The sequence below is a fragment of the Phytophthora cinnamomi genome, assembly GCF_018691715.1.
Source record: "Phytophthora cinnamomi strain GKB4 chromosome Unknown Contig68, whole genome shotgun sequence".
NCBI classification, from domain to species: Eukaryota; Oomycota; class Peronosporomycetes; order Peronosporales; family Peronosporaceae; genus Phytophthora; species Phytophthora cinnamomi.
Window position 1 is genome coordinate 375,130 of NW_027151001.1, and position 24,646 is coordinate 399,775.

The 24,646-nt window shown below is 56.3% G+C and overlaps 8 protein-coding genes across 8 annotated transcripts; 4 read left to right on the forward strand and 4 right to left on the reverse strand.

Annotated features, from left to right (window-relative positions):
- Positions 1-8,017: 8,017 nt before the first annotated feature.
- On the reverse strand, positions 8,018-8,623 carry IUM83_07685 (ATP-binding cassette (ABC) Superfamily; the record flags this gene model as incomplete). The annotated part of the gene is made up of 1 exon (XM_067932002.1): positions 8,018-8,623. The coding sequence occupies one exon, from the start codon at positions 8,621-8,623 to the stop codon at positions 8,018-8,020; it is 606 nt and encodes a 201-aa protein (XP_067786256.1).
- Positions 8,624-11,766: 3,143 nt separating this feature from the next.
- IUM83_07686 (Inositol phosphoceramide mannosyltransferase 2) lies at positions 11,767-12,855 on the forward strand (the record flags this gene model as incomplete). Its single annotated transcript, XM_067932003.1, has 1 exon — positions 11,767-12,855. One exon carries the CDS (start codon positions 11,767-11,769, stop codon positions 12,853-12,855), a length of 1,089 nt encoding a protein of 362 aa, XP_067786258.1.
- A 936-nt stretch (positions 12,856-13,791) lies between these two features.
- Positions 13,792-14,820, forward strand: IUM83_07687 (Pre-mRNA-splicing factor syf2; the record flags this gene model as incomplete). The annotated part of the gene is made up of 5 exons (XM_067932004.1): positions 13,792-13,932; positions 14,035-14,112; positions 14,196-14,244; positions 14,321-14,541; positions 14,617-14,820. 5 exons carry the CDS (start codon positions 13,792-13,794, stop codon positions 14,818-14,820), a joined length of 693 nt encoding a protein of 230 aa, XP_067786257.1.
- A 414-nt stretch (positions 14,821-15,234) lies between these two features.
- On the forward strand, positions 15,235-16,161 carry IUM83_07688 (Pyridoxal biosynthesis lyase pdxS; the record flags this gene model as incomplete). The annotated part of the gene is made up of 1 exon (XM_067932005.1): positions 15,235-16,161. One exon carries the CDS (start codon positions 15,235-15,237, stop codon positions 16,159-16,161), a length of 927 nt encoding a protein of 308 aa, XP_067786387.1.
- A 160-nt stretch (positions 16,162-16,321) lies between these two features.
- IUM83_07689 (uncharacterized protein) lies at positions 16,322-17,770 on the reverse strand (the record flags this gene model as incomplete). Its single annotated transcript, XM_067932006.1, has 1 exon — positions 16,322-17,770. The coding sequence occupies one exon, from the start codon at positions 17,768-17,770 to the stop codon at positions 16,322-16,324; it is 1,449 nt and encodes a 482-aa protein (XP_067786259.1).
- Positions 17,771-18,091: 321 nt separating this feature from the next.
- On the reverse strand, positions 18,092-19,525 carry IUM83_07690 (uncharacterized protein; the record flags this gene model as incomplete). The annotated part of the gene is made up of 1 exon (XM_067932007.1): positions 18,092-19,525. One exon carries the CDS (start codon positions 19,523-19,525, stop codon positions 18,092-18,094), a length of 1,434 nt encoding a protein of 477 aa, XP_067786287.1.
- A 1,149-nt stretch (positions 19,526-20,674) lies between these two features.
- On the forward strand, positions 20,675-22,105 carry IUM83_07691 (uncharacterized protein; the record flags this gene model as incomplete). The annotated part of the gene is made up of 1 exon (XM_067932008.1): positions 20,675-22,105. One exon carries the CDS (start codon positions 20,675-20,677, stop codon positions 22,103-22,105), a length of 1,431 nt encoding a protein of 476 aa, XP_067786386.1.
- A 103-nt stretch (positions 22,106-22,208) lies between these two features.
- IUM83_07692 (uncharacterized protein) lies at positions 22,209-24,541 on the reverse strand (the record flags this gene model as incomplete). Its single annotated transcript, XM_067932009.1, has 8 exons — positions 22,209-22,628; positions 22,705-22,990; positions 23,082-23,296; positions 23,369-23,706; positions 23,778-23,910; positions 23,980-24,066; positions 24,154-24,369; positions 24,452-24,541. 8 exons carry the CDS (start codon positions 24,539-24,541, stop codon positions 22,209-22,211), a joined length of 1,785 nt encoding a protein of 594 aa, XP_067786384.1.
- Between the last annotated feature and the right edge of the window lie 105 nt (positions 24,542-24,646).

Here is a 24,646-nt window from a genome sequence, read left to right on the forward strand (position 1 = left end):
ACACGCTAGACATTCCGTCTAGCATGCGCCTCCATCCGACCTTTTACGTCGGACGGCTGAAGCCATACCTGCAGCACGAGCCATCTAGCTCGGCTGACCCGAAGCCTCGGCAGCAGCCGAGGCAGAAGCGGAGGACTTGGCCTCGGCGACGAGCTGCCTCTCCTCCAGCGCGCGGACGCGCTGGAGCAACTCCTTCATCTGGGTTCCCAACTCGACCTGGATATTCGAGGCGGTCTGCGAGACCGCCGCGACTTGGGCCTTCTGGTTCGCCAGCTCCTGTTTCAGGGCGGCGAACTTAGCGCCCTGCAGACGCTCCACGGCGGTCACTCGGTCGTGGAGAGGCACGTGCTGATCAGCCTGGAGCTGATCATACCCGGGGCGTGTTCCCACCCCTGCCACCGTCGATCCGTGACGCCCGCGGCTCAACCCGCTGGATTGTTGAGCGGATTGTTGACCATAGTATCCCGAAAACGAACCCTCAAGGGGCTCGTTTTCGTATTCGTTGGAGAGGATTTCCTCTCCATCGAGATACATGGGAGCCGCGGAACGTCTTACTGGAGGACGTTCCGGAAATGGTGAGGGCGTACGAGGAGCAGTACGCGCTGGCACAGCGGAAGTAACACGAGCGCTGCGATCATCGCCAGCGCCCGAACCCTCACGTGCTAAGAACTTAGCACGGAGCTCTTTGAGACTTTCGGGCACACGGAATGACGTGTACCCGTCCAGGTCGCGTTCGCTCAAGCGGACCGCGCCTGGGAAGCACTTCGCGCACGGAAAGCCCTCGGGCACAACGCACGGCACATTAGCATCCTCCGCAGCAACATGGAGTTGCTCCAACTTTCCACGCGTCGAGTACGTCTCGAAGCGATCACGCCCTTGCTTAATCCGATTACGGTAAGCACTCAGCCTTTTGTTGAAGTTCTCAACAAAAGCATTCCAACTTTGACAAAGTGCCTGCCATTCGGGCACTTTGCTGCGAGAAGATGTCTTCTTGCTTTGAAATCATCGGAGCTCATGAAAGAGTCCGATGTAGTAATTGCGCCTTTGATGCGTTTCCGCATCAAAGTGCAGCTCGGCAGCCACAGCGTCATCTTTGATGGCGCTGCATACGTACAGCGGCACCTCATTCGGAGGTACCGAGTTCCCATACCGGTCCGTGATCTCGGACGCGGACGGCATCCACGGATCGCGCGCTGCAGGCGCAGCGTGCGGAGAGCCTTGAGCTTTGGAATCACGCGCTGGAGATGCGGCGCGCGGAGAACTGAGAGCCCCAGCAGAAGCGAGTGGGGTATCACTCTCAGTTCGCAAATGCTTCGAACTCGAAGCGTCCGATTCGTCCCCTTCACGCGGGCGAATGTTCTTAGCGTGGGGGTCGAGCGATTCGCTCAAAACTGAGTCTTTGCGCTTAGAGGGCGAGTCCTCCTCGCCCTCCATATCTTCATCGTCGTCGTCGAAGTCGACGACGTCGCCGTACTTCGCCTTCTGACGCTCGAAGTAGTCGTCGATGGAGAGACGACTCCCCACCGTCTTCGGGTTCTTCTTCTGGGGCGCTCTCATCGTTGAATGAGCGCGGATTTCTTCTCCAAACGCAAAGAATTGACGAATGGTCAATTCCGAAGATTGACGTGCGGGGACCCCGCGCGTCTAACCTTAAGGAGGGATGGTGTAACGGGGTTACACGCACAAGTAGCTATAAGCCACTTGTGATTTTAACAGATAGGTTATCTGTTAAACGTTTTGGATACTTCCTCACCTTGGTGTAAGACACACCAATGGATACATTGAAGTGGACCACCACAATGAGTGGTCCACACATACCCAAAGATCCTATTGGTAGAAAGCAGCATCTTTCTACCAATCAGAGTCATGCATATTAGCGGGGCTCTGACAGCCAGCCGCAGTCAACCCTTTCATAGATGATAAACAGTTTTTAGCAGATTTTTGTGGAAGATCAATTTACAAGCAATACAGTTCTCATTTTACCTCATCTAAGTCATTTGGAGTCTTGTCTAAGTTAACTTATATTTGTGTATTCAAATATAATTAACCTAAGTAATTACTAAGTACTTACGCTTCCTCATACACGTTGCGCAACGTGGAAGCTAAAGTAGTGAGTCAAGTTAGACCCACTACACGTCAAGTGATTGACGACGAGGATGAAGGTGATGATCACTGCGCAGTGTGCGCAGCGTCAGGTATCAACCTGACGTCTGTCCCCCGAGATGGATTTACGCGACGAGATCGTCGCGGCGTACGCAGACGATGCGGTCTACGCCAACATCTTGGCGTACCTCCGCTCTCCCAGTGACGAGACACTGGGAGCCCTCTCGCGCAATACGCGCAACCAGATCGATCGCTACCATCTTGACAATAATCGGCTGTACTACAACATCGATCGTTTCGATGCTCCGCGAGTCGTCGTACCCAACGACGACGATCTGCGAGCTCCCATCATTCACGAGTTCCACGATAGCCCCATGGGCGCACACTTGGGCCGCGAGAAGACCTTCGCGGCAGTATCCCGCGACTTTTACTGGCCCCGCCTGTACAAATGGGTGCGTAAGTGGGTCCGCACTAGTGAGACCTGCCAACGAGTGAAGCCGTCCAAGTCGTCACAAGCGCCCCTGCACCCACTGCCGATCGCAACTGAGGCCTGGCGCTCAGTTTCCATGGACTTTGTCTTCGGGCTCCCTCCCGATGCCGACGGTCGGAACGGCGTCTCGGTTTTCGTGGATCGATTTACGAAGATGGTGCATCTCACCCCCGTGAGTGATACGATCACCGCGGCTGAGACCGCGGCGCATTTCGTCGATTGCGTATTTCGCCACCACGGTTTACCGGAGTCGATCATCTCCGATCGTGACCCGCGGTTCAAGTCCGCGTTCTGGACCGCCCTCTTCCAGCTTCTGGGGACGAAGTTGTCGATGCCGACGGCGGCCCATCCGGAGACGGATGGCCAGACAGAGCGGGTCAACATGGTTCTCGAAGATGTTCTTCGGACTTACGCAACTTCTTTCGCGAGTTGGAGCAAGTTCTTACCCCTTGCCGAGTTTGCACTCAACAACGCTGAGCACGCCTCGACGGGGCTGACCCCGTTCTTCGCGAACAACGCGCGACACCCGCGCGTCCCAGCTCTCCTCGCCGTGGGCCATCCCACGGTGTCTGGTGCCTCCACTCTGGGTGGGGATGATGACGGTAGCAATGATGAATATGTTGTGACGAGTGGGGCTCACGACCCCGAGTCACTGAACGCGGTCACCCGCTCCAAGGCGAAACAGGCTCTCGCGACGCCGAGCTCCGCGGCGTCTCCTCTCGCAGCATGGACTGCGCGAACCCTGATTGACCCCGGTAATACCGGCACTCAAGTCGCGTCCAACTACGCGCCGAAGTCCCCGGCGTGCCAGGTCGATAACGCCGCCGTTTCGGCGTTGTCCAGCGACGCGCGTCAATCGCCCGTTTTGTGCGCGATGCACTTCAAGATGCAGTGGATAAACAAAAAGAGAACGCGGACAGGCGCGGACGCAAGAATATGGCTACCTTCCGGATAGGAGAGCAAGTCCTCCTGTCGACCGACGGCATTCGCTCTTCAGCAGTTACCAATCTTGGCGCGAGCAAACTCGCGCCTCGTTTTATTGGTCCCTTCAGAGTCGTGAAGATTAACGGTGAGGCCTACCCGTTGGATATTCCTACGTCATTACGATTACACCCGACGTTCTACGTCGGGCGGCTCAAGAAGTACCACCCCGCTGATATCCCGCCGACGCTGGATCCTCCGGCGCCGGCGCCGGAGCGTAAAGCGAACGTCCCTCTCGGCGCGCCGTCCGCGGCGCTCCAAAGACGCGCATCTCCAACTCCCGAGTCCGCGCCAGTAACTCCCGGTTCGACTGGCGCGCCGCTTCAAGCTCCCTCCGTGTCTGCGCGATCTGCGCAGTCGCCTCCTCATCCTCCAACTGAGCGTCCAGAGCACAATTCGCTGCAGCCTCCACATCTCCGTGGAACACCCCGGCGTACGCCCTATCGCCGCGAACCCCCTCCGCCGATTGTTGATTCGGCTGGCCAAAAGTGCTGGATCGTGGATCACCTCGTGGCGCACGAGGACCCCCCTCGTGCGACGCATCGTACCCGCGCCCGTACGAGTAGAACATCCGCCCGCGGGGTTCCCCCCGCGCGGCGCTATCGAGTCCGCTGGCTTGGTTATCCGCCGGACGAGGATACGTGGGAACCACGTTCATCTCTCCTCCGGGATGTCCCGGACGTGGTCCTCGGGTACGAGAGCGAGATCGCGAACGAGAGCGCCGCTGTCGTCGACCACGCGGCGACCAAGATCGCGACCGAGAACTCCATCGACGACGACCCTGCGGCGACCGAGATCGCGAACGACCACGAGCCGACGGGGATGCACCCCGCCGAGAACGAGCGCGGCGGCCTCCGCCGCGAATAGAAACCACCGAGACGTCATTGAGCGCGCGCCGATACTTGGCGATCCACGACTGCTCCGCTTCACCGAGCGGCCGCTCGGCGACCTTGCGCGTCCAGTCCACCTCGGAGTAATGCTCCGAGCTGCCGCAGACGACACAACCCTCGCAGACTTGCACGTAACAGATCCGATCCTCATTCCACGCGTTGGTACACACGTGCGTACAAACCTCCCCCAGCGAATGCTCACCAATGACTCCCTCGCGACCTGCGAGCCACGCCACGAAGTTGTCGCCCTCCCGAAGCATCCGATTCCATCGGACGATCATGGCACGCCACGAGCGCTGGAGCGAATCATGCGCGACGCCATCAATACCTTTCCTCCGCAGCGCTCGAAATCGACGGAAGTAATCTTGCATCGTCGCCAGCGGCTCTGGCGACTCCGCGCCGGACAAGTCATACAAGTCCCACGGCTTCAGCTCTCGATCCATCACGCCCAACAATGGTTGAGCTCGCAGCGCCGTCGAAGCTTGTGTCGTCGCTGTCGTCCTCGCGGAGCTCGTCCGCGTGTCTGCCGTCGTCGCCGTCTCCGCAGGCGTCATCCCCGATCTTTCCGCCGTCTCACTCGCACTTCGCTGCGTCCTGCCCCTCGCCGCGCGAGTCTGGTTGTGCTCCTGCGGTGCGCAGGAGCTGTGGTCCGCACGCATCGTGATCTCCCAGTTAACGCCGCGCCAACTGACGTCTCAATTTCCAAGAATTTCCCCGCTTGCACTCACGTCTCGTGAGTGCTGCCTTGAGAGGAGGGTGATGTAATGGGCCCTCCATTTACATAAGTAGTTAGACATCTTTCCGATATTGCACAAGTAGGCATGGTCGGCACACGACTAGCGTGTGCTGACTCGTCATCCTCTGATTGGCTGAAAGGTGGGGAAGCCAGTCCCCATTTTCAGCCAATCAGCTGTCGACCTTTGTTTGAGTGATTCACATTAGTCCTAAGGGCTCGCGCCCCGGTCTAATAATAAATCAGAGTTGAATTTACATCGGACTTAATACTTAGTTCTCAGTCTTACTGAGAACAAGGCGCTTCCTCCACACCTAGGTGTAAGTCAGTGACGGGCGTACACCAGGCCCGTTACATTCTGGTGGTCCCACATGTACAAGTGGGTCGCCACCTACGTCCGCACGTGTGAGACGTGCCAGCGGGTGAAGCCTGCTGGTCACGCCTCGGCTCCATTACAGAGCCTGCCGGTCCCAGCGGACTGCTGGACGTCGATGAGTCTCGACTTTGTCTTCGGTCTTCCGGCCGATGACCGTGGCAACACCGGTGTTGTAGCCTTTGTGTGCCGTCTGAGCAAGATGGTCCACTTTGCACCAGTCCGTGACACCGTCACTGGCGACGAGGTCGCTCGCCTGTTCATGGACTGTGTCTTTAGACACCATGGTCTTCCCGAGACCATCGTCTCTGATCGAGACCTGCGGTTCACCGCTGCGTTTTGGCAAACGCTGTTCCGCCTTCTAGGCACTCGGCTGTTGATGTCTACGGCGGATTACCCGCAGACGGACGGCCAGACAGAGCGCGTCAATAGAGTGCTCGAGGACACCCTCCGCAGTATCTGTGCGGAGAATCCCCGCTCTTGGGCTGTACGACTGCCCATGGTTGAGTTTGCCCTCAACAACGCGGTACACGCGTCAACGGGGTTCACCCCCTTTTACCTCAATGGGTTACGACACCCTCAGGTGCCGCTCACCTTACGAGGCGGTACCGGAGTTTCGGTCGTAAGAGGGGGAGAGGCTCGGAAAAACCTTTCCTCCCAAGTCTCGGACGTAAGTCCAGCTTCACTGCGGAAGCAATTGTCCTCGTTTATCGAGGACAGGCTGAATATCATCAGCAGGGCTAGAGATGCAATGGCACAAGCCCAAGATAAACAAAAGGAGTACTCAGACCAAAAGGGACGAGGAAACTTAAACGTGTTTATGGTTGGGGACTTAGTTCTCCTAGATACTAGAAACCTACCGCTAAACACAGTTAGCTCGGTCGAGAGCAACAAACTGAAGCACCGCTTCATTGGACCTTTCACGGTCCTCAGCCGACACGGTGCTGCGTACACCATAGACTTGCCTAAGTCGATGACGAGTCACCCGACGTTTTACGTGGGTCGTCTGAAGCGGTACCACGACCCTCAGGCTGCCCCGCAGGAAGCGGTAGGCGGCCATGTGGAGGAGGGTGCAGCTCCTCGAAGCGGGGCGTCGGCTAGCGATAAGGCGGCTGGTACGCCCGCTGGTCGTAGGACGACGAGGCGAACATCGGGGTGCCATAAGCAGGGCCCCCGTAAGAGCCGTGGCCGTACGGAGCCGGGTATGGGAAATGCTGCGGCTCCTGATAGGGCGCACGGCCACGAAGTTCGGCCCGAAGGCCCGCAAGACCGTCACGCAAGGACTCGAAATCCGACGCGTAAGCCCGACGCTCAACCCGAACATGGAGGTCGCGAACCTCCCGGAACAGTGAGCCAACGTCCTCACGAAGCCGATCTATGGCGCCGGGGTGGCCAGCCCGAGAGGCAGCCTCGCCACCAAGGCCAATCCCCAACGCGATCTCGAGCGAGTACACACGCTCTCGGAGAAGGCGAATCTCCTCTTGTTGAAGAGCCACTGCCTGGCTCGGGTTTCAGAGCGCGGCGGCAACGCCTCCGGCTCGTAGCCATGGTCGTGTGAGGCCACCGCCTGCCCTCCTTGACCGGAATGGGGAGTTGCACATCCACGTGGAGCGGGACCTCCAGGAGCGGCGTCTCCACGGCAAGCGCCAACTTCTCGTGAAGTGGAGGGGTTATCCAGAGTCAGAAAACTCGTGGGAGCCTGTTGAACAACTCCAGACTGACTGCCCGAAGGCTGTTGCGATCTGGGACGAGAAGCAGCGGACGCTTCGTAAGTAGTCCTTGGCTTCTTGGCCGACGTACGGGCTATGGTAGCAGACGGAGTCGCACCGCGCTTACGTTTGCTCACGAGGTGAGCGAACTCGACGCGAAGGTCGCGCTGGTCCAGTATAGCGGACAGCAAGCGGTCCTCACGGAGTTCTTTATACTCCTGGTCGAAATACCCTTTGCGAGATACGTATCTCCAGAAGAGGTCTTCCACCTTAATCCAGGTCATAGCCTCAGAAGGTTTGACCCAGGGATAACCCCAAACTGGATGGAGTCCACCCTTGTCCTCCGCCTTCTTACGAAGGTTGGTGAACTCCTTCAAGGGGATCTTGTGTGGTGCTAAGAGCACACACCGAGCGGCTTCAATGCCGCTGGCAAAGAGCGGCTCTGTCTCAACCAGAGCCCGCTCATAGGCGCCCCTCGAGGTGTAGCCGCTGACAAGGCCACGAGGAGGCGTGAGCTTCTCCAGGAGCTGTAGAGCACCAGTGTTGTCATCGGGCGGGTAATAGCCCTTTGGACGCGCAGCGCCCCCGCCAGAAAGAGGGCCTACAGTAGCCGTGGCCGGCACCGTTGCTTGTCTTGTACGGGCGGCCGAGCCAGCGCTGTAGTATTGCACCTGCTGCTCATCGAGGTCATTAGAGATCTCACGGGGCTCGTCGACAGCCCCTTCTTTAGACTCGGAGTCATCGAACAGACCCCTGTAGTCGTCGCGAGGCGGCACGCTTCTTCCCACCAGGCGCGTCGCCCTCCTCAGCAGCGGCGGCCTTGGCAGGTTGGGCGCGCGCGAGGCCTTCCGCCAGGGTCAGGATCTTGACCGGCGGAGCTGCCATGGGCTCAGTGCCCGTCTTGCCGCTCGACGGCTCCTCGGCCTGGGTGTCCGCGTCAGCTGGGGCGTTGGGCACGTCGCCCTTCGCCTGCTTCTCGTCGTTGGCGGCCTGTGCGCTGCCTTCGGAGGAGTTCTCCTCCTCTTGTGAGCTCTCACCGGAGTACACGACTTTGGTGCAGCTGAACTCGGGTGAATCCCAGTCCCGGCGCGGGCTGCGCCGTTCATAGCTGAGCCTGGGGTTGTCCCCCTCATCCGGTGGAGCATCGGGCGACTTGCGGGATGCATGTTCGCCGTGCGACTCCCCCGGAGAATTGCTCGGAGAGCGCACCTCCTTAGCGGCCGCACTCGTGGCCTCCTTCAGCGCGGCCGACTCGTTCTTGGCTTTGGCCTTCTTGGCCTTCGGCCTCTCGGCCCGGGGTTTCGAAGGTGCTTTCGCACTGCGCGAGCTGCGCTTGGGAGGCATGCTTCCGGTCGACGTGGAGACCGTGGGGCTTGCTCGTCGATGCACCAGTTGCTTTCTGGGCCCCGAGGGCCAAGGCGCAAGAACTCGCGCCGTTGTCGATGGATTTCGACTGTGCGAGTGAAATGTGAGCCGCCACCGTACCCTCGCTCTGATTGGTCGATATGATCGAATCTAAGTGGGGGAGGATGTAACGGGGTTACATGGAATAGTGACCCTGGCACTATTCAGGGATGGCTACAAAAGGTCACTCCCCTGAGTAGTGACACAATAGGCTTGAGAGCCAACCGATACATTTTATATAGGATAAACTATAGGGAATTTCGGATTTGTATGCAGGTACTAACCTATAAATACATTCAGTCTTACACTGCGCGACAAAAGGTTTGGGACAGTCACGTTCCACGTGATATCTCGGCTTCTAGAGCGAACTATAGGTCGCTATTTAGATATGTACCTCCAATCACAAAGACGAAAAGGGGACTTGTGACGGTGACCTAGATTTAGCAAAGTATCCATAGGCTGCCATACAACTAACTACAAATCGGTCCGCGACAAAACTTTGGGACAAAAATAACTTGGTTTTTGTATTGGGTCGAGTAGTGGTGACTGGCTATCCTTTGGGAACTGGCCTTATTATCCTATCTTCACTATGGGGCGCGGACCTCCCATCTATGACGAGGAGAGAGGCCGCATGAAGGGCCTCCACGAGGCAGGCACGGGGTCCGCGAGATAGCGCGGCGCCTCGAGCGCTCTGTCAACGGCGTTAGCTACGCCCTACGAGCTTCAGAGAATGCCAATAAGAAAGGAGGACACCCGCGCAGCCTCACGGACCGCCAAGTTCGCCAAGTTGTCCTCGCCGCTGCCACGGGGGACTACTCCGCGGCCGAGTTGAAGGCAACTTTCGGGTTGTCATGCACGGTGCGTATGGTCCAGAGACTTTTGTCTGGGGTTGACTACTTGGTCTACTCTAAAATGGATCGTACGCTACCTCTGACTAAGGTCCACATGCTCGCCCGCCTGGAGTTTACCGAGCGGCTCTCGACGGCGGCTCAAAAGGCGGTCGTGTGGCCCATGATCATCTTTTCAGATGAGAAAAAAAAATCAATTTGGACGGACCGGACGCATACAAGCACTATTGGCGGGACCTTCGGCGCCCGCACCGCCGCTATAAGTCACACCAGAATGGAGGAGGGTCGCTGATGGTGTGGGGGGCCTTTGGAACCATGGGCAAGTCGGAGTTGGTGGTGCTGGAGGGGCGCCAGAACTCTGGCCACTACATTTACACTGTGTCGGAGCATTTGCTCCCGTTTGCTCACAAGTACTACGGTACAGATTTGTGTTTATACAGGACAATGCCTCGATTCACTCATCTAATGAAACAAGAATGTTTGTCGAGGAGATCGGGGTGCAGCTTCTGGACTGGCCAGCGCGATCCCCCGATCTCAACCCAATTGAAAATGTGTGGGCTATTCTGTCCAGGAAAGTCTACGCCCACGGCAAGCAGTACAACAACGTGCCAGAGCTTACCGCCGCCGTCATGCAAGCTTGGGATTCGCTCACGATAAAAGAGCTGCAAGATCTTCTGGACACCATGCCTGCTCGTTGCTTCGAAGTCGCACGCAAGAACGGAGACAAAACCCACTACTATGTACATGGCTACATTCGGTTAATACAAAAACCAAGTTATTTTTTGTCCCAAAGTTTTGTCGCGGACCGATTTGTAGTTAGTTGTATGGCAGCCTATGGATACTTTGCTAAATCTAGGTCACCGTCACAAGTCCCCTTTTCGTCTTTGTGATTGGAGGTACATATCTAAATAGCGACCTATAGTTCGCTCTAGAAGCCGAGATATCACGTAGAACGTGACTGTCCCAAACCTTTTGTCGCGCAGTGTAGATCTACCGAACATCTGGTCAATCAGTCCCCTTAGGCCAGGGACACGTGAACTGCCGTTCACTGAGAGTTTGTATACTCTCGTTAGCACACTTCCTCTGTGCAAGGTGCTCGTGTGGCCCCGTCACAGAGGTGCTCCCATACTAGTAATAATTTATTATAACGTGGTAATTTACGATACGTATTACTAGACGACTTACGGGACGGCTTCAAGATGAAGTACGGGGTTACAGACGGCTTATGGGACGGCTTCAAGATGTAGTTTATGGGGTTGCCCCGTAAACTTCATCTTGAAACCGTCCCGTAAGTCGTCTAGTAATACGTATACGGGTGTCCCCGCTGAATCTGCAACTGCCATCGGCTATCTACCGCGAACACAAAGTGTGCGGGAGTCTGCCAGTGCACAAGATTTGCCACACCTGTCTGGTGAGATGTACTGAATTAGTAAGATCATTGCGGGAAAATGTCTCTGCGGGAAACATCGAGTTGCTAGATCACGGTAGAAAATGAAAGGCCCACAATGAACATTACTAGTATATCTTAGATCAGGGCATCATTGCGTGCGTCAAGAGTCTCTTCACGTGCGTTAAGGTCGAGGATAGCATTGATCGGTATATAGTAGGGCTGCCGCAGGAGAAGATCTCAATCTACACAGCCTTAAGTTGGGCGTCACAGGCTTGGAATGCTGTAACTCCGGCCACTATCAGGAACTGCTGGATGCATTCTGGCATCGTATCTAGCGCAAACTCAGCTATGTCGATCCGTAACATTCTTCATTAAAAAGCAGTACATTAGCGTCTATGAGCAACCTGTGCAGATATTGTAACCTCGCAGTTTTTTTTTGTCCCACCTTTGCAGATTCGGCGGGGACACCTGTAGGGGCAACTCCGTAAACTTCATCTTGAAGCCGTCCCGTAAGTCGTCGACTAACAATTGCATTCAACAACGAGTGGCCCGCGTGAAAGGCTATCCATTTGGGGGTTATTTTAGCTGACTATAGAAGTTCAACAACGAGTGACCATGAAGTGAGTTTAATAGCTGGTATACGGTACAAGACAATACGGACTTTAAAAGTTACAATATCATTTTCATTTTGCCCTTTACGAGCCCAAGCTTCCACTACGTTACACTCTAGGAGACCGCACCGATCTCTCACATCCAGATTTCTTCCCCGTGTTCCATGGACTTCTCCCCCGTGTTCCATGGCGCAGTCTCACAAATCGTGTCGTCGCCTCTCTAGTGGGTCATGGATGTCCGCTTCTCCCCCGCAGTCGCTCTTCTTGGCGCTCATGGCACTGTTTGTTGTGGGAGTGCTGGTCACAGCGTCTCGAGTGGGATCGATCCTGCAAGTTGATCAAAGCCAGACCTCGGTTCCAGCGGCTGCAGGCAAATCCAATCGACTGTCAATCAGAGCGGCCGGGGAGGGTGTTGCACTCCTCGATGGAGACGGCGCTAACGCCAGCTTAAGCGCGACCGAGCCTACCATCCCTCACATCATTCACCAGTCTTGGAAATCTACCGACAAAATTCCAACTCGGTTCTTCCCGTGGATGAGAAGCTGGCTGGAATTCAACCCGACGTGGACCTACCTCTTCTGGACGGACGAGGACAACCTCCAGCTATTCGAGCGCCTCTATCCACAGTACCTCCACGTCGCCAAAAGTGTTCAAAAGGTGGCTCTGGCTGACATGGCGCGGTACGCGTTGCTTCACAGCGTCGGTGGGCTATACATCGATGCGGACTTCGAGTGCTTGAAACCTTTCGAAGAGCTGCACCGAGACAATCGTATTTTCCTTAGCACGGAGCCGCTAGCGCACTCGGTTCTTCTAGAAGGTGGGGCCTCCGCTGCTCTGTGTAATGCACTGATGGCCTCCGTACCGGGGCACCCGTTCTGGCTACACGTATTGGATAACATCAAGGATAAGTTCGACAGGGGGGGTGGAGTTGAAAATCCAGTGTCGCTGACGGGCCCGCGTATCGTGAAGGAGACTTACTTAGCTTCAACGTCTGAAGAAGCAGTCGAGGTGATAGTATTCCCACCTGAATACTTCTATCCTGACGCTGCACACTGGAATTCCAAGCCGTTCGACACGGCATGCCGCACTCGAGATGACGCCGCCGCAAAAAAGGCCTGTGAGTGGATGCAAAAGTTCCCCAATGGCGAATACACCAACAACACGCACGCTGTGCACCACTGGCAGTGCACTTGGTGCAGGGATGCCAAGCTGAAAGAGCACGGCTCTCTTGACGACATCTTTTCAACCCCCGTGATGCGTCCGAACATTTCATCGACTGGTGTGATGCTCACTCCTTATAGCAGTGATGCACACTCCTGGTAGGAACAGCACACTGGGCTGCTGCACGCGATGATGTGCGGGATCGTAGCTGTTAGAACGGCACTCAACACTAATCAAGTTTTCATTGGCTTTGCTTGAATAGATGCCATCGAAAGAGTTTCGTTTCTTATATATTAGGGGTTGTCAATGTCCGCAGCAGCAACTAAAAAAAATCGAAATGTTTATTGACCAATCGCGAGCAGTGAGCTTAGACCACAACCTTTTTGCTCCAGATCAAGATTTTCAGATGCCACACCCGACAGCGCGCCAGGAGGCGCTGCGAGAGCTGCGCGCAGCTTTAGTCATTGTGCCAGGGGACTCTAGAATTGCGTTGCAGCAACGCTTGCTACACACAACCCGGTCAAACGAGCCCTCGGCGTCGAATGACACGAGTGGAATTGATAGACAGACCTTATGAATGCTCTGCTCGCAACTGCTGACATCGCAGCGGTGGTTCTCCACGCGGCGACATATCTTCAGCTTGCACGTGGTCGTTGCGGCCCACCTTTGGACTGCTAGATAAAAAAATGAGCTGCTGACCGGAACGACTTTTCGTTCCATTAGCGGATTTTTGCTGGCCAATCACAGCCCCGGAAAAAATCCGACTTGCTGAATCGAAAAAAATGAGCTGTTGTGGGTAAATCCGAGAAGCATCGCGAGGGGCTTGTAGCGGGGATAATGGACACCACCATTCTCCAAGTCGTTCTTCATGCTTAGCACTACGTACGAGTGTCAGATTAAGAAATGTCGACTGATGCTGCGAGTGTTTTTCGCCCGAAACCACCGCGACTAAGATCGAAACCATGCACCATTTTGGTTTGGCTTCCGTGAAAGGTGCTTCTAAACTGGGTGTTTACCTTAGGTTCCACCTGGTGAAAAGCATGTCGTATGACCTTGAGTAGGAATAGCAGCACACTTGCATATTGGGAGGGCGAAGTCATGGCGGACGCGGAGCAGAAGCTGGAGCAGGAGCAGGAGCAGGAGCAGGAGCAGGACCAGCTGACGGCCATGACGCCGGCGCAGAAGAAGCTGTTCGAGCTGCGTATGAAGATGAATGCGGGGCGTAAGGCCAACAAGCAGGTAGGGCAGTGCAACGAGGCGCTTTTTTCGTGCTCTGTACTGAGTCTGTAGAACGGTTATCGTCGAATGTCTACTGAACGACTGGGCCTGCATGTCATGTAGGAAGTGGCAGCGGAGCACGACCGCGTGAAGAACAACGACAAGAAAGCCAAGAAAGAAGAGCAGTACAAGAAGAGAGAGGTGGGTGAGGGGTCTGTGTCGAAGCTGGCGTTGGCTCTGCGAACCAAATTACTCACTGAAGTGTTTGATATTTATTTTCACAGGAGAAGAAGCAGATAGCTGCGAGCGGCAAAACTCATCTCAACGAGACAGGTGAGTGGGTCGTGTGGATTGAGTGGCGTTTTTGACGCGCTCATATTGTGGCTTGCTCTGTTCGTTTGAACAATAGCCGAGATTGCTGAGGTCAAAGCCAAGAAGGCCGGCAAGAAAGAGAAGCGGAAAGCGGCCTTCGGGTGGGACGTCTTCAACCAGGATTCGCTGTACAAGGGATACAAGAAGCGACTGGTGAACTTGCCGACGACGGGGGAGACCGCAGCAGCTGCGGGCCCCACAGGCGAGGACGCTCTTGGCGACGAACTGGCCTACGGCAAAGACGACAAAGTGGAGGAGGTGCGTCGGCATGCTAGCTCGATGTGGGTGGGGCGTGCGCGTTGGGTTTTAACAATGCATCTGTGGCCAACGCAGGCAAACGTTGAGCGCATGGCGCAGGAGCTCGAGGAGCGCATCAAGGCGCGCAAGAAGTTCAGCCGCCGGCGCCAGCATTACGAGGGCGAGGACGTGGACTACATCAACGGTCAGAACCGCATCTTCAATCGCAAGGCGTCGCAGGCCTTCGACAAGTACACGGTGGAGATCCGGCAGAACCTCGAGCGCGGCACGGCCCTGTAGCAGTGTTAAAACACAGAGAATTCACGCCGCGCCATGCATGTATCGTTTACCTATCTCCCTCAAGTCGACGTCTCCACGCCGCAGCCTTCGCAGTGCGAATCGCAGTGGGCATGGCACAACAGGGTAAACAGCTCGATGAGATGAGGGCACCCAACAACGGGGGGTGGTCCGCTTGCTATGGCCCACTTGGTCCGTTTCTGCGTGAACACGTATGGTGTACCGGTTGTGTACGGCCTCCGCAGCCAATCCTCAACCGCGCACAGCTGGAACCGCAACGACAAGGGTAGGGGTGCTTGTGGGCCACCAACACCGCAAAGTGGGCCACGAAACGCATGTCCTGCGAGCCGCAGGCAGGCATCGCATCGCTCACTTCCGGATTCACCGCGAACCCCACAAGCTTCCTCCAAGATCGCCATGGCTCCCCAGACCGCTGCCGGCTCTGCCCCCACTGAAGGCACCTTCCTCGTGAAGGCCGGCCTTGCCAAGATGCTCAAGGGCGGTGTCATCATGGACGTGACGAACGCCGAGCAGGCCCGCATCGCCGAGGAGGCTGGCGCCGTGGCCGTCATGGCCCTCGAGCGCATCCCCGCCGACATCCGCGTCGACGGCGGCGTGGCCCGCATGAGCGACCCGCAGATGATCGCCGAGATCAAGAAGGCCGTGACGATCCCCGTTATGGCCAAGGCCCGCATCGGCCACTTCGTGGAGGCCCAGATCCTCGAGGCCACTGAGATCGACTACATCGACGAGAGCGAGGTGCTGACCATGGCCGACGAGGAGAACCACATCAACAAGCACAAGTTCAAGGTGCCGTTCGTGTGCGGCTGCCGCAACCTGGGCGAGGCCCTGCGCCGCGTCGCCGAGGGTGCTGCCATGCTGCGCACCAAGGGTGAGGCCGGCACTGGCAACGTCGTGGAGGCTGTGCGCCACGCGCGCTCGGTGCACCGTGAGATCCGCCGCCTGCAGTCCATGGACGAGGACGAGCTGTTCGTCGCTGCCAAGGAGATGCAGGCCCCGTACGAGCTGGTGAAGCAGGTCGCCGCGACGGGCAAGCTGCCGGTGGTGAACTTCGCCGCTGGTGGTGTCGCTACCCCCGCTGACGCTGCTCTCATGATGCAGCTCGGCATGGACGGTGTGTTCGTCGGCTCGGGCATCTTCAAGAGCGGCGACCCGGCCAAGCGCGCCCGCGCCATGGTGCAGGCTGTGACCCACTTCAACGACGCCAAGATCCTCAAGGAGATCTCCACCGACCTCGGCGAGGCTATGGTGGGCGTGCAGGACCTGAAGGCTGCGTCCGTCAACTTCCGTGACCGTGAGGGCAAGCTCCACGGCGCCTGGTAAATGCGCCCTGACACTTGCACTATTCTGCATTGGTCCACGTTGCCTAGCTGTGTAGCCCACGCGCGTGGTTGAGTAGCATACTGCAAGCGCACCGCTTCTCACTGTCAATATATTGTTATTGCTCAAAGTCCTAGTGTGTGTAGTACCCGCTTGGCGTTCTCTATCTGCACACGTTAACTTCGAAGGGCTCGCCGGCGTGCTGAATCGTGCTCTTGATAGCCTGGTACGTCATGAGCACAGCTCCGATGCAAATGGTCGCACCGATGCAGAGTACGATCACAGACTGGCGCCCAGTCCTGCGCACGAAGCCCAGGATGATCACTTGCGAGACCGCAGTCACAACGAACGCTAGCGCGCACAACAGCACGGCCCAATCCCACGCGATCATGTTGAACACGGCAAACTTCGCAGTCGCTGCAGCTGAAGAGTAGAGTACCATGAGTGCGGTGGTAGCTGAAGCAACTTCGGGGACAATCCCCATTTCGATCATAAGCGGACCGGTGACGATTCCTCCGCCGACACCAAATAGGCCAGCAATGAGACCGGCACCGGCACAAGCGAGTGGAAAGCGAACAACCGTCTCCTTCGTCCAGTGGATATCACCTGCAGCAAACACGTAGTTGACTGAAACCTTGCGGCAGTGCTGTTTGAAGAGATAGATCGCTGTGCAAACGCCGAAGCCGCAGATCCACGGGACCTCCATGATCAAGAGCAGCCAGTAAGCAACGCCACCACAAGTCACAGCAGCGCCACCGATACTTGCCGCCACGATGCCCAGGTAGCAGAGCATGATAACTCCTTGTTTGGCCAGCGAGAAGTGGCGCTCGCGCTCAGTGATCTCAGCCAGCACTTCGTCGTCCGCCCCCACACCACCATAACCATTTGATAAACTTTTAGATCCTTTCAAGAGGGACATGCTGGCGGAGTCGTCATTCACTTCGTCGTCGTCCCTCCCTCCAGTGCACGAAATTGGTGAGCATACAGCTACGAAGGCCACGCTGCGTTGCTCATCTGCTGATTCCGTTGCAGGAGCGGGGGCGATCTCTTGCACTTTACAGCTCTTCGACTCAGCGCGGTGCATCTTTATTCCTTTGGATACGGCGCGGCCGCCGCCGAGCATGAGGACCACGACGAATAGTAGTGAAAGCAGATAGCTTGGCAACAACTTGGCAAAGATGGTGCCCACGACCGCACCCCCCATGACCAGCGGGATCATAGCCAAAGCCAGATCCGAGTCGATCAGCGGGCGATCCACTGCCGGGTGGCGTTTGCGAATGTTGAACCACGCGTTAGCGACAGCTCCGCCAACGATGGCCAGATTGGAAACGGGTGTAGCGCGCTTGATGTCGAAGCCCATGATCAGGATCATCGCTGGAACGAGGATGGTTCCGCCGCCCACACCGCCTGCCGCTGAGACGGCGAGCCCCACTGCAATGAAGACTAGCGCTAGCGCGTCGTACGTATCGAAGGTTGACAGACTTCGCAGCTCCGGAACCCCATCACTCGAACTTTTGCCTTCCGATGAAGCGGAGGTTGACAATGACAGCACGGAGATCAACAAAGCCGTCAAGACCAATGCTGCGTATGGATATCCGGCGTGTTTGCCCATGGTGGCGACCTGCAAACAACGCACTGAAGTGTGCTGTGCGGGGCTTGAATGGGAATGCTTCCATCACTAGACAAGGAAACGAGGCGAAGGTCACGCACGTGCCAGTCGTTTTGTTGGTAGCCTCGGAATAGATGTCTCGACCATGAGCGTTTTCCGCCGATAACGTTCTGGGCGTTGCTGCTGCATCAGGTGCGTGGGCAATGATGCATGGCGCTATCGCCTGCATCATCGCAGCTACATAATGCGTTTGGAAACTCTCTATTCAAGCAGAATTTTCATTAGTTTTTGCTTTTACCGACGTACTGCACGCAAACGCAACTCCTAGTTGCAGATGTCAGCTGAGAAATGATCGCCAGCACTATCGACGGTAGATTTAATGGCCTGGTACGTCATGATCACCGCTCCGATCAGGACAGCGGTGGCGATGCACAGCACGATAATAGATTGGCGCCCGGTCTTTCGAACGAAACCCAAAATCACCACTTGCGAGGCGGAAGTCACCACGAACGCCACCGCGCACAGCAGCAGAGCCCAGTCCCAGGCGACCATCTTAAACACGGCAAATTTTGCTGTAGCGGCAGCCGACGAATACAAAATCATCAGCGCCGTCGTGGAGGAAGCCACCTCCGGCACGATGCCCAGCTCGATCATGATGGGACCCGTGATGATACCGCCACCGACACCAAACATGCCTGCAACAATACCGGCAACCGCACAGCCCAACGGGAAGTACACCACCGTCTTCTTCGTCCATTGGATGTCGCCATCCACGTACTGGTAGTTGACGGCCGCCTTGCGTAGGTAAATCTTGTGCAAGTAGTGCGAAGTATAGAACACGAATACAGCGACCCAGGGGATTTCAATGAGCAGGATGACCCAGTAGGCGACACCACCACAGTGCACGGACGCATCCCCGATGCTGGCAGCAACGATACCGAGGTAGCAGATCATGATGGCGATGTGGGGGGCCCAAGCGAAGTGGCGCTCCTTTTCGAGGATCTGCGCCAATGTGGCCGGCGATCCTGATTCAAAACCGGTGGGCGCTTTCGCATCTGCAGTAGAAGCCGACGTACTCAAGCGCTTTTCGTCCAAGATGTCGTCTTTGCCGACAGTGACGGGCGTGCTCACCTGCACGTAGACGCCAGGGCTGGCGGGGACGTTCGCTGCCGCCTCGTTGGCTGCAGCTTCCGTCTCTTTAATTTTGGCTATCTCCTTCTTGTGTAGGCGGATGCCCTTCATCATCGTGCGTGAGCCGCCGACGGCGAGCACCACGACGAACAGCAGCGACAGGATGTAGCTCGGAATCAGTTTGTTGATCAGCGCACCCAACACCGTGCCGCCGATTACCACGGGGATCATGCCCAGAGCCAGCTCCGGGTCGATTAATGGCCTGTCCACGGTCGGATGGCGCTTGCGCAGGTTAAACCACGCGTTGGCCACGGCACCGCCCAGGATGGCGACGTTGGAAATGGGCGTCGCGCGCTTGATGTCGAAGCTCATGATGAGCACCATTGCGGGCACCATGATGACGCCGCCGCCCACGCCGCCGGCGGAGGAGACAGCGAGTCCGATGACCATGAACGCGATGGCCAGCGCGTCGTAGGTGTCCATTTCGGACAGACTGGGCACGCCATCGTCGTCGTCGTTGCTATTGTCGGCGAGCGCCGATGGGAGCAACACCAGTGCGAGCGTCAGCAGCACGCAGAGCGACAGTGCGGCGCGACGGAAGCACGGACGAGTAGACCGAATGCTCATGGTGCGAAAAGCTGGCGAATTCCGAAGTGGCTGGAGCGGGAACGCTTGCGTTGTCCATGTTGGTTGCGGTCGTTTGCGTTGTGTGGACAGCCTACAGTACATCGACTTAGCGTACCGCGATACAGAACACAAACGCAAATCAATAACCTTTTACAGTCGATCGTAGTTAGTTACCCCATACTATGTCTTTTGCCCTCTATGAATGCATTTGTAGTTATACATGGGGAGCATTGAAGCGTTGCAACTACCTAGGTATTATACTCTGTAAAAGGAGATGGGCCAGTGGTACTGAGACCTTCACTCACGCATATGGATCCGAGCGCGTGACGTGGGCGGATCATGGACGCTCCGCGGAGATCAAGGAGGCCAATCGATCGCGCGACAAGCGGCAACGGAGACCATCGCTATATCGGCCGAGCTGCATGTATTACCGCTGCCTCCAGAAAACCGGCACAGGGCACGACCGCGGCCGCTGCCTTGCAACCTCTGGACGCACCGCTGTGCATTGCTATTCGGCTGCCGACTCCGAGGGCCTCGGGGTCAAGTCGCCATCCACGACAAAGCCAACGAAAACTGGTCCAAGTGTGTCGCACGTGATAACGCTTTGGCTTGGGCTCGCTCAATTTGAGCCTCAAAGCCTTCGTGAATCACAAATTGTGATGGCCCACTTCAACATGCCGTGACATATCATGCCAGTCGCAGCCCGCCTGGCTCAGGTTTGGCAGACCCGCTGGTCGCAAGTTGCCAGTCGCGACCACAGCAACCGGAATGGCTCAACCAACCATGACTCACGACTCGTTCTGCTGCATGACTCGCCTTCATCGCTAGCGCGATGGTGCGTGCGTCCGGATGGGGGGGGGGGGGGGGGGGGATGGAAGCAACCAAAGCACAAAGCAAATTAAAACATGTTCACCGGACCTCGTCGGGTGGACGTGGACTACACTCGGAACGATGTTTGTGCTCACGCATTTGCAAGGAGATTTATCTAGAGCGATCATAACACTTTTCGTGGTTGCACTTTGCGACATATCTCGATCTCGTCCAGTTTTGCAAGTTTTGCATACATCTCTGCTGGTGTGACGCAGAATGCGATGCCCTCCACCGGCATCAGCTCACTTTCCGATTTGCAGCTTACACGAACAAGCAACCATGCGACTGCACCATCTCCGCCGCGCCGTTTATCTCTCCATCGCCGTGGTGCTTGTTGCGGTGTTGCTCCCATCGGCGTTCGCTGACAATAGCAACAGCAACAGCAGCGAGGACGACGATGGCGTGCCCAGTCTGTCCGAAATGGACACCTACGACGCGCTGGCCATCGCGTTCATGGTCGTCGGACTCGCGGTCTCCTCCGCCGGCGGTATCGGTGGAGGTGTCATCCTAGTGCCCGCAATGGTGCTCATCATGGGCTTCGACATCAAGCGCGCGACACCCATTTCCAACGTCGCCATCCTGGGTGGTGCCGTGGCCAATACGTGGTTTAACATGCTCAAGCGTCATCCGACAGCGGACCGCCCTTTAATCGACCCGGAACTGGCACTGGGCATGATCCCTGTGGTAATTGGCGGCACGATTCTGGGCGCAGTGATCAACAAGCTCATCCCGAGCTATATTGTGTCGTTGCTATTCGTCGTGGTGCTTGCTGTTAGCGACGCACGCATGACGCTACGAGGGATCCGCCTATTCAAGAAAGAACTAGCTCAAAAGCGAGCAGAAATCGCTGCAAACGAGGCCAAGTTGGATGTTCCAGCAAGCCCGAATGTCTACATTCAGGCCAGTTCCCCTGGCAACGACGACATCATCGAGGGAAACCACCTTAGCATTTCATGGTACGCTGCAAGCGAAGCGGCTGAACAGAAGGTTGATGGAGGTAACGACGTTGGTGACGATGCAGTTCGCGCGCAGATTCTGGAGAAGGAACGACGATTTGCATGGACTCCCCACATCGCTATCATGGTTTGCTATCTCGGTGTTGTGGCCACAAGTATTGGAGATGCGTCCGTGCACTGTGGTGGTGTCGCCTACTGGGTCATCCTGCTCATTGAAATCCCCTGGGTCGCTGTATTCGTGTTCTATACTTCGCACTACTTGCACAAGATTTACCTACGCAAGGCGGCCGTCAACTACCAGTACGTGGATGGCGACATCCAATGGACGAAGAAGACGGTGGTGTACTTCCCGTTGGGCTGTGCGGTTGCCGGTATTGTTGCAGGCATGTTTGGTGTCGGTGGCGGCATCATCACGGGCCCCATCATGATCGAGCTGGGCATCGTGCCGGAGGTGGCTTCCTCTACAATGGCGTTGATGATTTTGTATTCGTCAGCCGCTGCTACAGCAAAATTTGCCGTGTTTAAGATGGTCGCCTGGGACTGGGCTCTGCTGCTGTGCGCAGTGGCGTTCGTGGTGACTTCCGCCTCGCAAGTGGTGATTTTGGGTTTTGTTCGCAAGACCGGGCGTCAGTCCATCATCATTCTCTGCATCAGTGCATCGGTAACTCTCGGCACAGTGCTCATGACCTACGAAGCGATAAAGAATACCATTGATGACGCTGGAAATCACTTCACTGCTGACATTTGCAGCTAAACTCTGCGACGTCAGGCTGGTATTGGAGCGTTAAGCGCGATAGAAACACTGTCATGTTCACTATTTTATCAACATTTGCTCACAATCGAACGAATCCTGGTTTTTAGTGGTTGTTCATCGGGATAGATCCGTATTTCTGGTGCTCCATTCGGTATTTGACGGCATGACGAATCAAAAGCGTTATGAAGCAGATAATCAGGACTCCGAACAACGTCCACAGTAGCGTTTCGAACGCCGCGACGGCGTGTGGCTGGCTGCTGGTTGTATTGGCGACTGCAGCATCGACAGTCCGAGCCAGATGCATCCCAATCACTCTTGTCCGCGTTGGGTTACTCTTTGAGTTTTGCTCGTGCGTCAGTGAATCGACAAACGGCCGCAGCGTATCGGCGACACAGTCGTGCTTGAGTACTTTCCCGATCAGCTTCTTGAACGTCGAAAATGGACATCGGACATCCGTAGCCCCATCGCCAAGACTGAACTCTTCTGAGCACGATGGAATGATCACTTGAACGCGGTCTGGTGGCTGTTCATACAAGAAACCAAGAAGAGTGTCAAACGCGTTGTCACCGCAATAGCAAATTACCAAATGCTGGTCTCACATTTTCAGGAGAAAGTTGGTCGCCGTTGCGAATCTGGTCGGGAGAAGCTGCGACGAAGTATAGCTTCACGTAGAATCGACTTTCGTCGTCGGCGCCCACACCGTCATTTTCTTGTGCATACCACGAAACACGCGTCTTACTCCCGCCAGCCGAATTCAAGTTTCGAGATTCCGAAGTGGCGGCCGTGGCCTGGTCGTTTTGTGTGGGGGTAGCATGGAGCTCAAACACAAGCATGCTTCCGGGTACTGGCTGGTGAGGATGCCATCCCTTCGTATACCACTGCAGCCTGTGCAAGATGCATTAGCACACATATCACCGCATCGCCTTTTCCTAGATGTAATGACACAGATAGCACCACTGTTGTCACTGCGACGCACCTTAGGAGATTGCGAACATACAACAAGTTGATGTCATGAGCTGCATAGTACAGCAGTCGATTATCAGGGCCTTGCAGAAGGTGGGGACCTTCACCTTTTGCCACAGGCAGAGACCTTTGCAAGATATTTTGTTCAAAGCTAGCCGTAAGGTGTGCGAGCAGAGTGGTGCCAAAACTTGCCGAGTTGACTTCGTTGGTGATGAGATCCATGTGTGTCTATAGCAGCAACAGTAGCAGTAGGTTAGTTGCCAGCAGAGCAAACAGCTAAACCAACAGCAGGAATCAAACCTCGTGGATCTTCGCCAGAGACAAGACCTTCTCAAATGTCAGAGCAGAGGGCAGGGTCATGTTGTTGAGACTCTGCAGGAGCAGCCACTCCGAGAAATAGTCGGTGTTCGAGAGAGTGTCCTTCCAGGGCAAGTAGAACGCCCCATTCCATGTCGTCGGGATACCGAACAAGTCGCACGTTGCGGAGCTCTCGGACGCATTACCATCGTCAGACCCGTCGTTAGGGTTGCAAACGGAGGGCGCGCAGCACTGCAATAGCTCGTTGACCTCTGCAACCTCGTCACGGATTTCTTGAAGCACAAATCTGGTATCGTTGCTTCCAGTTATCCCTTCGTACACTGCAAATACGACGATGATCAGCTTTCCGCCTGAATCGTTTGCTAGCAAGCGCGTGGCAGCAGATACGCACCAGCCTTCGAGCACACGGGGCAGTTGGCGGTAGGATCTTGGCCCTGCTCGAACAGTAACTGAGTTTCCTTGGTGATCGGCACAAGGTCCTTGCACAACGGGTAAAGCCCGCTCAGGAACGCGATCGCTGTCAGCTGTGGACATCAAACCAGATCAATTAGATCGCGATCTCGTTTGACACAACCACGGCAACGATCACGCACATTGTCGCGCTGGTTATTGTCAGCATATGCAAAGGTTTCCTTGCAGGTGGCGTTCAGAAATTCCTGGTAGAGGTGGTCTCGGAAGTACTGCTCGAACGAAATTCAACAGTAGAGTAAGGTACAGTAAGCCCACATGACGGACAAGATCTCCACCCCTCGCTCGTAATCACTTGCCTCCCCCATGCGCTCCACTACGTGGAAGCCGTGCTTGGTGAGCTTGGGCGACACAATCTCCGCCGGGTCTTCCGTCTCGGAGGTGCCCCAGGCGTTGGCGCTCAGCGGCAGGTCGAGGTTCGGGTTGCGCACGTACTGCCGCAGCAGCTCCTCCGACGGGGATTCCGTGCCCAGCCCATAGGGGCCGCGCACGCCGTGGCGAGAGAGCACGATGACCTGTGGAGCAGAGGAGACGAGATGAGGCCGAGCACGAAGGACGCGCGCAATGCAGTCGCGCAGAGAGAGCGGCGTGCCTGACCTGACGCAGCCCCGACACAGGAGATGCGACTGCCGCGGCTGTCGGCGTCATTGAGCTAAGCGCCAAGATCACTGCCACTCGACTCAGCATGATGCCAGCTGGGTGGGTGGACGAATTGATTCTCAGACGTTTTGGCTCGGGGAGGTGACCTGATTCAGGATGCGAAGGATGACCATCGTATCTCGGCTAGGTACG